At 36.9% G+C, this 12,388-nt stretch overlaps 1 protein-coding gene across 4 annotated transcripts in view; it reads right to left on the bottom strand.

Annotated features, from left to right (window-relative positions):
• DPP10 (dipeptidyl peptidase like 10) overlaps positions 1-12,388 on the bottom strand; it is a 357,782-nt gene that overhangs the window by 81,909 nt on the left and 263,485 nt on the right. For all 4 annotated transcript variants that reach the window (XM_090143605.1, XM_090143604.1, XM_031590710.2 and 1 more), the window contains exon 4: positions 8,960-9,054. In XM_090143605.1, coding sequence (XP_089999731.1) covers positions 8,960-9,054 — 95 coding nt within the window. The remainder of the gene's footprint in view (positions 1-8,959; positions 9,055-12,388) is intronic.

The raw sequence follows: 12,388 nt of genomic DNA, 5'->3' as shown, positions 1-12,388 counted from the left end.
AAAAGATGAACTGCAATCAATCTTAGTCTAATTTGCAGGTGTCAGTAGAGTGGTGACAGATGAATCTGGCTTCAAGACCAACCACAAATTCAGAAGCTGATGAGTTTTTTTTTGTCATGATTACAGACACTAAGCTTAAAGGTAACAACTAAAACCAATTCATTTTCAAAGGAAGAGGGAAGATACTTTGGTTGGCGTGCTCATCAGGAATAATTACATGGGAGACCTGTCACTTGATTAAGCTTTAAAGATAATGCACAACTAGTACTACTACAAAAAAAACAGGTGTGCACTGTGTCCTTACTATGTTTCTTTCAACACCACACAGAGACATTTTGCATGCCAGTTTGCACTAAAGAAAAATCCTCTTTCTTATAGGAAGTAAAACGCTTAGTGGAAGGTAAAGTGGAACATAAAATACCATTATAAAACTAATATTGTTTTATATCTAGCTAAGACTACACGACACCCAATTGAATTCAGGGTTATAACTCAATAAAAAGATAACATTGATGTTGAAAAAAATTTAATGTAGAAGAAAGATAAGTGTGCTTTAAAGTGTGTTGCTGGAAGTAATTTTTAATGAATCTTGAGATATCTGCAGAATGAGAGGGGAAGGGAGAAGTAAAATTATTAAAATAGAAGTAGTATAGAAAAACTAACGGAACCACAAAGGTACAAGATGAGGAAAAATGTATGAATAGCTCCAGAGAACAACATATAAAGACCTTTTCTGATTTTGCTTTTTGGGCATCCTGTTATGCTTAGCCTAATCCTACTGCTAATCTAATGAAATAAATAGGAGGGGTTAAGGTACACTAACCAGAAATCACAGACCAGTGCATTCATAAGTCTAATCTTCCAATAAGCTATGAAGATGCAACATTTTGATATACAATCTAAACTAAAGTAACTATGTAATATAACTAGAACCAAGTTACCCAAATCCAGTCAAAAGGAAAAAATAACTTTTGGAGAAAAAACTGTGCACAATAGCACAACAGTATGAAGATAAGTCAGCTGTCCTGAGGCAAGAAGACAAAAGGATCTTTTAAGGCTGTGAGGAATTTTTTAATCTATAAAGCACAAAGAATAGATTTCCACCATGTACAAACCACCTCTCATGAGATAACCATCAGAAACTAAACGCATGGACAACTAAATGTTTGGCACATCACTGAAAATATTTTAGATGTGAAAATTATCAGATTTGGTTCAGTTTATTAATTATTGTCCCTACTACCTCATTCATAAGCAGTATGCAACCCAGGCAGATATCCAAATTCTTTCTGAGGGAACGTGGCACTTAACATTCCCAGCATTTAATAAGGATCTTCAGTTACTTATTATGCCACCACAAAAGTAATACAATTTATTCTAACACCTGACAAGCTCAGCTGCAAAGTATTGGCAATCTGAAACACCACCACCAGGAGCTACTCTCATACTCTGTATCCAAATGGAGTCTTGTGGATTAGGGATTTAAACCCTAAACCTAATCTGAATCCTACAGAAAATGACTTTCTTCATCCAGCTTGTGCTCACCTGCAAAAGTTTGTTTGCTTCCAGCACACAGTGTAAGTGCAATGCCAGTGAGCCATAATCTCTTGACTGCAGGGAATGGTTTTGGCAAAACAGTTTTCAGTGTAATGGAATTCTTGTGAAAAAGATCATAAAGCTATTTTATATTTTTTAATATTCCACTTAAGAACTAAGCAAATAAAAATTAGGCCATAAGAAAACAAGTTTGCACAGCCAAGGCTGATAGCAATGCTGATTTACTGAAATTACCCTAAAAACATTATTAACCTATTTTTAAATCTGGATTTACAATCAAGCCTTCCAGGAATCAAATGTTCCATTCAAACAGAATTTCAGAGGGGCTTAAGTTACAACTGTGTTTTTCTTTTCTTTTCAGACAATCTTAGAAATAAATTCAGAAATAGCACTTCTGTGCACAGAATAAACCCTTCTAGTTCAAAAACAGAGAAAAAGCACATTATAACCAGACTCATTCCTCCTGTCCACCATAGAAAATAAACTCAGAATTCATGAATTCATCAGTGGATTAAAACAAAAGAGAGACAGATTCCAGTTTTTCCCCATATATGTGCCTAAGGTATTTCATCAACCAACTCTCTGACTGAAGTGATGAGATCACCAGGTGGTGGATTTAAAAGAAAAAAAACTCTCTATGGGAAACTCGATATATGCTGCTGAAACCCTGGGGAGATTGTGTACTGGTATGTTTGCTACAGGGAATAGATTTGTTTATTTATTAAAAAGAAGTTTGTCAAGAGCTTGACCTCAATGATTTGTTCTCTTCTTGGGAGAACAGTGGTTTTGAATTTTGAAGAAAAAGAAAGTCTTGAAAAAACATCGTATTGGAAACAGTGGAAACAGGAAAAAAAAAAAAAAAAAAAAGGAAAAAAAAGCCTGAGGCATCATTTTGTCATCTGAACAATGCTTTTTCTACTGCCATGTCTGCATATCACCTACTTTTCAAGCTCCTTGCTTTGTCAGGAGCTGTTGAGCCTTATTCAAAAAAAACAGATCTAAATGCTGTCCCTTATGATTCTGCCTCTACGTTTATCTTTCTTTGCCTGATTTCTAAGAACTATAGCCCTGGACAAATAAGCTTTGAAACCGGGAGATATGCAGCTAATTAGGCCGGGTCCCTGGCTGCAGAATCAGGGCTCGTTTCCCTCTGCATCACTGCACAGCATCAGCTGGATAGCAGACTGATGGTAACTGAGATCTGTCTGCACTGTGCCCCTTTCAAACCTGGACAGAAGAAAGGCAGAAAGAAAGGTCATTTTCGTTATCTCCTTCACATTTGCTCTATCTTGCCACATCAAGACCTAAAATCCCTACAAAAGCTATCAGCTCTATTCAACCAAAAAAGTACGTCAAACAAATAAACTGTTATCCCTAAATTAGTTACATTTCACCTGTGCAGTTTCCCCTTCTTAAATTTGTCATCCATTTTCCATACATTGCTAAATATGACATCACATTTTCAGCTGAAGAACAATCTCATGGTCTGATCTTGGACTTTTGACTAAAACAAAACTGCCCTCTGACTACATCATTAGATCTAACCATATTTAACACTGGCTTCCAAGATCATTTGAAATAAATATATGTGATAAAGGTTTTAATTCTTTTCCCGGCAGTTAATGTGCAATGTGAGGATCCCATGGACAAGCAATGACTGCAACTCTTCACTGCTGCAGAAGACCACAAGAGCAAGAGCTGAACGGAGGCAAAGGCAGACAGTGCCTATGAATGGCCTTTTCCCATTCAGCTTTCCAGCCTCTAAATTCCAAATGTTTAGCAAAATGTTTTGCATGGAAAAGCAGATGGGAACAGCTTGAGACAGTAAGAGTGAAAGTAAAAGAATGAGAAAGATTCCACAACACATATACAGAACAGTCTTCCCACCCTGCATTTGGCTTTTCTTCTGCCTTTCCATACAAGCAATTAACAAGGAAAGCAAAATTCAGATGAACAATACATTCTCAGGTTTGATTTCCCAAGTCACCTTTTTGCACTGATGATTTTTAATTTTGCGTTTTATCTGTGCTTTTCTACTAACAGACATGCTTGTAACAACCGTGAACCTTTAAGCCCAGTTCAGGTTTTCATCATCAGGAAGGATCTCTTTATGTCAGCACTTTTTTATTTCTTACTTCACTGACTGAAAATTGTTGTTTATGCTGTTTAGGATGGATTCAGGATGGTTTTTTTTCTTACTATTCTGGAGGATTTAAACTGCTGCAACATTTAAATCAGTGCCATTTTCAAGAATGTGCCGCAGAGCGGACACAAAGTTACCTGTGAGACAATCCAGCCCACACATAGAAGAGAGGTTCTTTATCACCACTCAAACACTTTATAGTGCTCTTCTTTCATACTTTCAATTGGATAATTTTAAGAGAAATAATACACTGGAATTCAAATTGACTAGAGGAAATTATAGCTTTTGCAGAGTTCACTTATTTGTTGTTGGTGTTTCCTTCAGATTTATACTTCCTTCTGCTTTAGGTTTCTATACTTCTGTTCTTCCCAGAAATGTTCATCTTCCCCACTCCTTCTCTAATTTTTGCTTAGTATTCCCTTTGCACATATTTAGGCTTTAAAATTTTTGTCATTCCTCCAGAATAATATATTTCAGGATTTCCAGAATGTCACTTTAAAGGTGGTGAAAATACTACTACCTAAGAAATTATACATCTCTCTGTATGTCCTGCCTTGCTCTCTATCAAAATTTTAACTTGATGGTATAACTAAGCCACACACTATTGCTACTCCAGTAGAAAATAATACCTCATTAGTAAAAATCACTGAATTTTACTTCCCCTTATTCCTCATCTTTGGCACAGCTAGCCACTAACTTCTATACTGAGTAATGATCTGATCAGCAGCATTTTTAGAGACATTCTACACAGAAATGCCCTCGCCTGATCGTCTGCAATATTCTTCATGGCATTTTGCATGTTGAAGCCTCCTGCATTTGGGCAAACACCAATAGCCACCATCAGACCACGGTGACGGCAAGCCCTCCCATCTGTCAGGCTTTCCCATCTCTATACACAGTGGTGCAGTGCATCAATAAACCCTATTCCATAAAATACCCTCTATGGAGAAGGTTATTTAACATTTAGAGGAGCATAAGAGAGAGAAGATAATGTTTCAGTGTTCATTATAACTTATTTAACAACATGTGTGGTTCATTAAAATGTCCACTGTTGCAACAATTCTTAATATTTATTTGGTTATATAATATAATGTTGTTTAATGCAGCGCTATTCAATCTTTCATTAATCTCTTATACAAGACTCTTAAAATACAATCATGTAAGCTATTCTTGCAATTAAACCTACATTAATCAACAAAGGAACTATAATTGCATTAAGATGCTGCACTGAGTTTCCCATCAAAAGAGGAAGGGATGTGTGGGGATAAAAAAAAAAACAAACAAAACAAAATGAAAAATCAAAATGGAACTACTAACAAGGAGGGGTATTTATGAACAATGTTCTACATAACAGCACAAAACAGTTCCTGCTAAAAGCTGTTCAGACTAAAATTCTCATTCTCTCTTTGGCTGCAAGGCTTCTAGAGGGTTTTCACAGCTGGGCCGCCACAGCCTAATCATGATTCATGAGCCAAGGCTTCTGCTTCTCTCCCCCGTCTGATGCCATTCACTAATTGGCAGGCAGCAAGAACTAATCCTTTCCTCTCCATCCTTGTGTAAAAGATGGCCAGCAGTAACACAACAATATGATGCTCTAGGGTATGCTCCTAGCAAGCCACTGGAAACAGGCTTGCAGTTCAGTAAGATTTGTTTGCTGCATACTCCGATGCAGTTTCCCCTGGAGTTAGAGAAGAGTTGTGGAAAGGCAGAGAAATCTAATGGCAGAGCTGGTCAGGAATGGCAGGGTTTTAGAAGAGTCCAAAGCATACAGCTGGGTGAAACCTGTTAGGATACAAGACCGTGTTCTAGTTTCCAAGCTGAAAACAGTAATACTTGCATTGTTGGGTATCGCACACAAATCAGAAGCTTCCCATTTGATTATTCAAAATATATCTCATCACCTAAAATGGAAAGCCTTAAGTATTTGTGCTACATTCATTTCTGGCTAAGTGTTTGTTAGGGAGCATGCCTGGCATCTGAATATTTTTGCATACATCCACCTTTATCACTGTTATTCTTTTTTGTTAAGAGGGAGAAATGAAACAAAATTTCTAAAAGAGTCTTAAGACACACTTCATAGAATCAGAGAATATTCTGAGTTGGAAGAGACTCATAGGAATCATCGAGTCCAGCTCCATCTGAAAAGAACCAAAACAGCACACAGTCCTCATACACTTTTCTTCTCATCTTTGTATTTTTTTTTTATTATTGTTTTGGGTTGGAGGACTATAAAATGATGAGAGAGGCAGACCTAGAAGCATCGCAGGGGTCCACACAAACAACTTTGACAAGCAAAAGAAACCACGGGGTTCTCCATACTCTGCCCCTTGCAGAATACCCAGGCCTCATAGCTAGGTTGAATACCCAGGCCTCGTAGGTAAGTTGTGTGTGAATTGGCAACCTGCTCTTAGTGGCTTTTTGACAGCAAAAGGTATAAATAAAATGCTTGTTAAACACTGAAATTGCTTAGCTAAATGTGGCATCATGTCATTGATTTTGGAACTGTAACGTGCAATAAAGTATTGCTAAGTGCTAAATGACTGGTAAGCATGTCACTTGTACTCATGGTGATAAGCACCTCAAACAGATGATGGAGAACATATTGTAATCACATCTTGAGGCTGCATCACAAACATCAGGATGCCACACAGTGATTAATGTCGAGGCTTTTTTGGCTCTATCTAACAGAAGACTTGCCCAGCCTTCAGCTGTTAACATTCATATGCTGCTGGCTCAAAATAGCAGCTATTTATTAGTTATTAACTATTTGCTAGACAACTTGAACAAGAAGCACTACACAAATACAAACATACAGATGTGGTTTAGAAAACACGTCTTTAAATTAAGACCTCCAGAGAACCTAACAGATATTTCTCACGCTTCAAAAGCAATTCCCTTATATCACTGCTAGCCCCTTCTCCCTGCACGAGGAGTTTATCACAGCAATTCTGTTTTCAATGGACATTACTAAGAAAAACCTACCCCTTCTTTGGGCAACTTGAGCACACAGAAACAGGATAGGGAATACAGACTAAAAGCAAGCTAATAATTCCCATCTAAAGCTGACTGTTCCACAATGGAAACCTTCTAACACAGAAGAAGGGAACTTGTATTGCCACTGCTTATGTTGGATTTGCACAATGCTATTCATTAAAATAAGACAGCTCTGCAGAGTTGTTAAACCAGCACTGTTCTAATTATGCACTGGTGATTTAACAGATGTGACAATGAGTGAGGAAAATGTTTGATTAATGAGCCAGGTGTCTAACTTTGGAAGAGTACACTCAGAAGTGTGAATTTGGGGACAATGGACCTTAGAAGATAAGGCTTTCAGACATACAGCCTGTAATGTCTGTAACACAGAATCATAGACTAGAAAAGATTATCAACTACATGCCCACTAACCATGTCTCTCAATACTACATCTACCACTTCCTTAAATACCTCCAGAGAAGGCGACTCTACCACTTCCCTGGGCAGTCTGGAATCTAATTTAACACTGAAAGCTTTTCATTCCATACAGAGTGGAGCTTCAACAACAGCAACAACAAAAAACCCACACTTGTCTTTATTTGACTCTATTCCATAGATAATCATTCAACGGTTGCTTGAACAGTAGCCATCTTGGATCAGTTTCCCATGTTTAATGAAGTGTAGATATCTAATGTTGAGAGCTCTGTCAGTCTGCATGAGTTAAGGATGAATCAGCTCCATAAAAAAACATGAGCAACTTTCTGACAAGACGAAAGGCTCACAGTGTGAAGCAGTTTGTCCGTACTGATTCATCACTGATTGGCACGGCTGCTTTTGCATAACAGCCTGAATAGCTTCTCATGCTGGCACTACATCGTGTGAGTCAAACACTTGCAGCCAAAAGTATATGCATTCATTTGTGAGGAAACTCAAGAACTGTAATTAAATTTATCTCTAATAGTCAGAGATGTCCAAGTAGCTCCTTGCATTTAAGTTACACACTGAAGGTATAGGCCTAACACAATGAGTCCTCCACTCAGCCAGACAAGCACTCACAGATAAACAGAATTAAGAGGGAAAACATTTCTGCAATATTTTGTTGTTTGTACTTCACAGAAATTCATCTTTTCACTCACTTTTCATTGTGCCTGACAGTCTTTTTTGGGCTAGGATGTAAAGTGAGGCACACCCCAGCATACGGATGGGGGGCAGCTTACACAAAGGGAACCTTATGCACACTCTGCCTCAATATATGACTTTGTCCTCCCTTCTCCTTCATCTTTACATGGACCTGGGATATCAGGATCAAGTTCACTCTCCTGAACTTCTGCTCTCTTCTTTCCAGTTCAATGAGTTAAAAGGAAACTTCACAGGGGGTTTTATGTTTTGAAATGAAGAACTGGTATCAGGAAAGGCCAAAAGGACATCAGAAATAAAATCAGCCCTTGTCAAACACCACTGACAAAAAAAAAAAAAAAAAAAAAAAAAGTAATCTTTTTTGGTCTACAGGTAGAAAACACTTTACACAAGGGACAATACAGGGATAAGCAGTAACAGCCAGTGGTCCACATGGAGTATATGGGAGGAAAGACTGACAAGCAATGCATTCATGATGCAAAGTCCTGACAAACAGGAATTACAGGGTAGGATGTAAGTGGTTATCATTGAGACTAACAATACCAAGCCAAGCAAAGGAAAATGGAGACTAAGCATTAAAGCATTTCTTAGCAATTACTGCTACTCAGAAATATATTGAAGCTACTCATGTATATAATATTTACTGGTAAAGAGAAATCCTCAGCCATCTATTTGCCATTAAAGCACTAAAGAATGCTTAAACTAGAGATTACCAGGACTAGGAAATAAATTTTTCTTTATCTACATAATTGCTTAAAGGAAAATCTTCACATGATTTTTTTAATACTTTTCCCCATTTTTGACAACAGAAAGCTTTCAAATTTTGGATAGCGCTCCCTCATTTTATGAAATGTTACAGACCAGCTAGATCCACTAACACATATGCTACGGACGATTCTTCAAATGGCCTGAACAAAATATGGACTACAGCCAAAAACATATATACCAATAACTTATTTGCATGTAGGTTGAATAAAATAACAAGCCAGAAATCATGCACTGACAGAAATGGATCATACTTTCCACTTATAAATATCCTACTTTAGGTTACAAACATATATTCTGCAATCTTTAAATATTGTACTCTCTCACTGTTGTTACAGGAAAAATGTTACAGACTTCCAGCAAGAAATAAAATGTGTTACTTACAAAAGTTGTGTTTTCCAATAATAATGTAGTTGTATTTGTTTCTACATTCAGTTCAATAACATGTCCATTCCTATCTTTATACACCACTGCTGTATCTGCAACAACAACAAAGGCATTAACAATTAGCAAACACATTGAATACGTAATACAACAGAGAAAACCAGCATATTGAAGTCATTCAAATATCTTTATTATGATATGGAACCACGACTGAGAGAAGAACTGCACACATCATAATGCAGTGGGAGATGTCCCTGCCCATGGCAGAAGGTGAAAGTGGATGGTGTTTAAAGTTTTTAAGTTTCCTCCCAAGCTAAACCCTTCCATGATTCTATGTTCACCTGCCTCCATGAGCTTAATAAGTATGAGTTCATGCTCTATGGCACGTTCACTTCGTTCAAAAACATGATTTTGTTTAAAAGGAAACATTTTATTTGGTAAGAACATAATCATTGGGATTGATGGGAATGCAGTAACATCCTGAACCGCAAAACACTTTCACCTAGAAATGACTGTCACTATGTATACCAAAAGCTGTATACCAAAGGGAAGTTTTGCAAAAAATCTTTTTCTGGACACCATGTTCACATATCTCCTCAGAAGCGCTTCTAAGAAAACCTCTGTACTATTCTATATCTCTAGCAATTCTGTTGATTAAGATATGTACAATATCTGCAGTCTGTGATCTCTGTGATGAGTGCAAGGCCACAGAATATGAGATCGCCTCATGGCGATCTCATGAGATAGCTCAGTGGCATGCTAGAAAGAAGGATCAAAACAATATGTTTGTAAAACATAAAACACACTGTGTCATAAACATATCTTTTCCCCCTTTTTACAAATTACTTGAGAAGTTTACATAAGAAAAAAAAAAACACACCTGAGCTAAAGAAGAAAAAAGAATTAAAGAATTGTCATTCTTACAAAAAAAAGCCTTTCTGCCTGATTCATAAAAATAGCTGCAATGATATAATAGATAATATACAATAAATTCATAAACATTGATTTAAAAAAAAAAAAAAAACAGTTCCAAATTATCACTGTTTCTGAAAAGAGATTGAGCACTGGCTAGTTTTGTGTTTTATTTAAAACTACTGTTAAAAAAATCATATTTAATCAAGCAGAACTATTTTTTTTGTTAAATAAAAATGTGGAAAGCTCTAAATTAAGCCTGAAGGAAACACAGAAAATTATCAGTCCTCAGTAATGCCTAAGAAATTCATTACGCTTATTTGAATTTTATGAAGAAGCAAGCAAATATGACTGGAGAAAAAGGTTATGCTATCATAAAAAATATGCTTCACTTATTCAGAAAAAAATGTAGCTACATTTTAATTGACTACACAGAAACTCCAGATATACAGCATTAGTGAATGTCCTCTGGTACATTCTGTAAAATTAATGAAGCCTCATCTAAAGAGCACACTAAGCTATTTCAGATTGTGGCTGGGAATTGGGATGGGGTGGATGGAATCTAGGACAGGATTTTGAGAGCTCCTGTTTAAGAAAAAAGATTACGTATCTTAGGAAATATGGATTTTTCTTTTTAATATCAAAATAAACATTAAAAAATATTATTTGAAAGATAAGAGGCAGCACTTTGTAGGAAGTTATTTTGATTTCAGGTTACTAGCTACCACGGGACGTTTAAATTTCTGCAACTTTTAGATTTTCATGCACGTATTTTCAGGTATGACAGCACTAAAAATTCCTTGAGGACCACACTTATAAGCAATATTAAAATACCATTAAAAAACAAAAAACAAAACAAAAAAAAACCCACCAACAGTTCTCTAGAGAACCAAGAGTTCTCTAGAACTACTCTACAAAGAGCCATACCCAGTCATGGACACATCAGAGCGTAAGAAATGGAGCATATAATTCAGAAACACTAAACATCCACCAACAATGATCCGTGTTCATCTTCCAATAGTACAGTGCACGGTGCCTAATGCAGTTCCCAGCCTGAACAACAATCATAGAATCATAGAATGGCCTGGGTTGAAAAGGAGCACACTGACCATCTAGTTTCAACCCCCCTGCTATGTGCCAACCATCAGACCAGGCTGCCCAGAGCCACATCCAGCCTTGCCTTGAATGCCTCCAATGATGGGGCATTCACAACCTCCTTGGTCAGCCTGTTCCAGTGCGTCACCACCCTCTATGTGAAAAACTTCCTCCTAATTTATAACCTAAATCTCCCCTGTCTCAGTTTAAAACCATTCCCACTTGTCCTATCTTTATCAACCCATGTAAACAACAGAACATAACTCCTTTTCAATCATCTAATTTTCCAGTTGTCCAACATGCCATCAGCTCTTGTTCAACAGGATTTTTTGTGTTTTATTAACAAATCCTACCAAGATAATTTCACTCACATAAAGAAGCTGGCATTAAAGTTACTAACAGAACCAAGACTAAGTGGCTCCTAGGGCTCTTCTCACATAGTGTGCAACAGCAGATTGGAACTGCAAACACTGTGAATGATGTAAATCAAGGCCTTTGTTCGCAATTCAGAATGATATTTTTTATTTAGATTATTAGTATTGAAAATTGACAGTCAGACCCCATAGAAGGCAGATGTTAGTGGACGATAATTATACCTTTCACTGAACCTTGGCTTCCATCTCTATATTGGATTCAGTTGTTAACTCCTGAAGTGCATAAATTTAAATGAATGTTTGCAAAACGCCTGGAGACTCTCAGATATAAGAAAAATCCATCAAAATATCATGTAAGTACTAAGAATAAATACAATCTTCAAAAGTAACCATATCAATTTATATTATTCCAGTCAAAGCTTGCAGGGCACTTCTCAGGCTGGATAATGGGATAGTTGATGACCACAAAACATGATTTTTTCTACTGATAACCTAGATGTAAATAAGAGCTGTAAACATATTTACTTCTAATTTGTCTTTTAACCAGGGTCATAAAGTCTAGAGCAGAAAATAATACCTAGACCTTAACAGTCTGTTCAAACTGATTGATTTATTATCTTGATATCTCTGTGACAAAGAAGTTCAGAGATCCCCAGCACTTCTCAAAGTCACTCAAAGGAACAGAAACAAAGTATGCTTGATCTGTAATGAATTAAGAATAGTACCATGCAGGAAACAGAGCACTGAGGAGCTGAATTATCTGAGGACATCACTAAAATAGAAAGCATACTGTCCTGAGCAAAGCAGAACGTGAGGAAGCCTCTAAGAACACCACATATTTTCAAGACACTTGCCCTAGGTGATGCACACAAATAACGCCTTGAAAATGTCCCACTTGTAATAGTTCTGCACTATTAAAAGGTGAAGAAAGATAACCAAGGGTCTGTACATAAATTAACTTGACATCAGTTCCCAATAAAATAGCAGCACAATAAATCCAGGATTCTTCCTACAAAATACAGGCTAGCAATATAATTCACACTTGACA

This window comes from Phasianus colchicus, chromosome 7 (genome assembly GCF_987193195.1).
Source record: "Phasianus colchicus chromosome 7, bPhaCol1.hap1.1, whole genome shotgun sequence".
In the NCBI taxonomy this organism is placed as follows: Eukaryota; Metazoa; Chordata; class Aves; order Galliformes; family Phasianidae; genus Phasianus; species Phasianus colchicus.
This window is presented reverse-complemented; position numbering and strand designations above follow the sequence as displayed.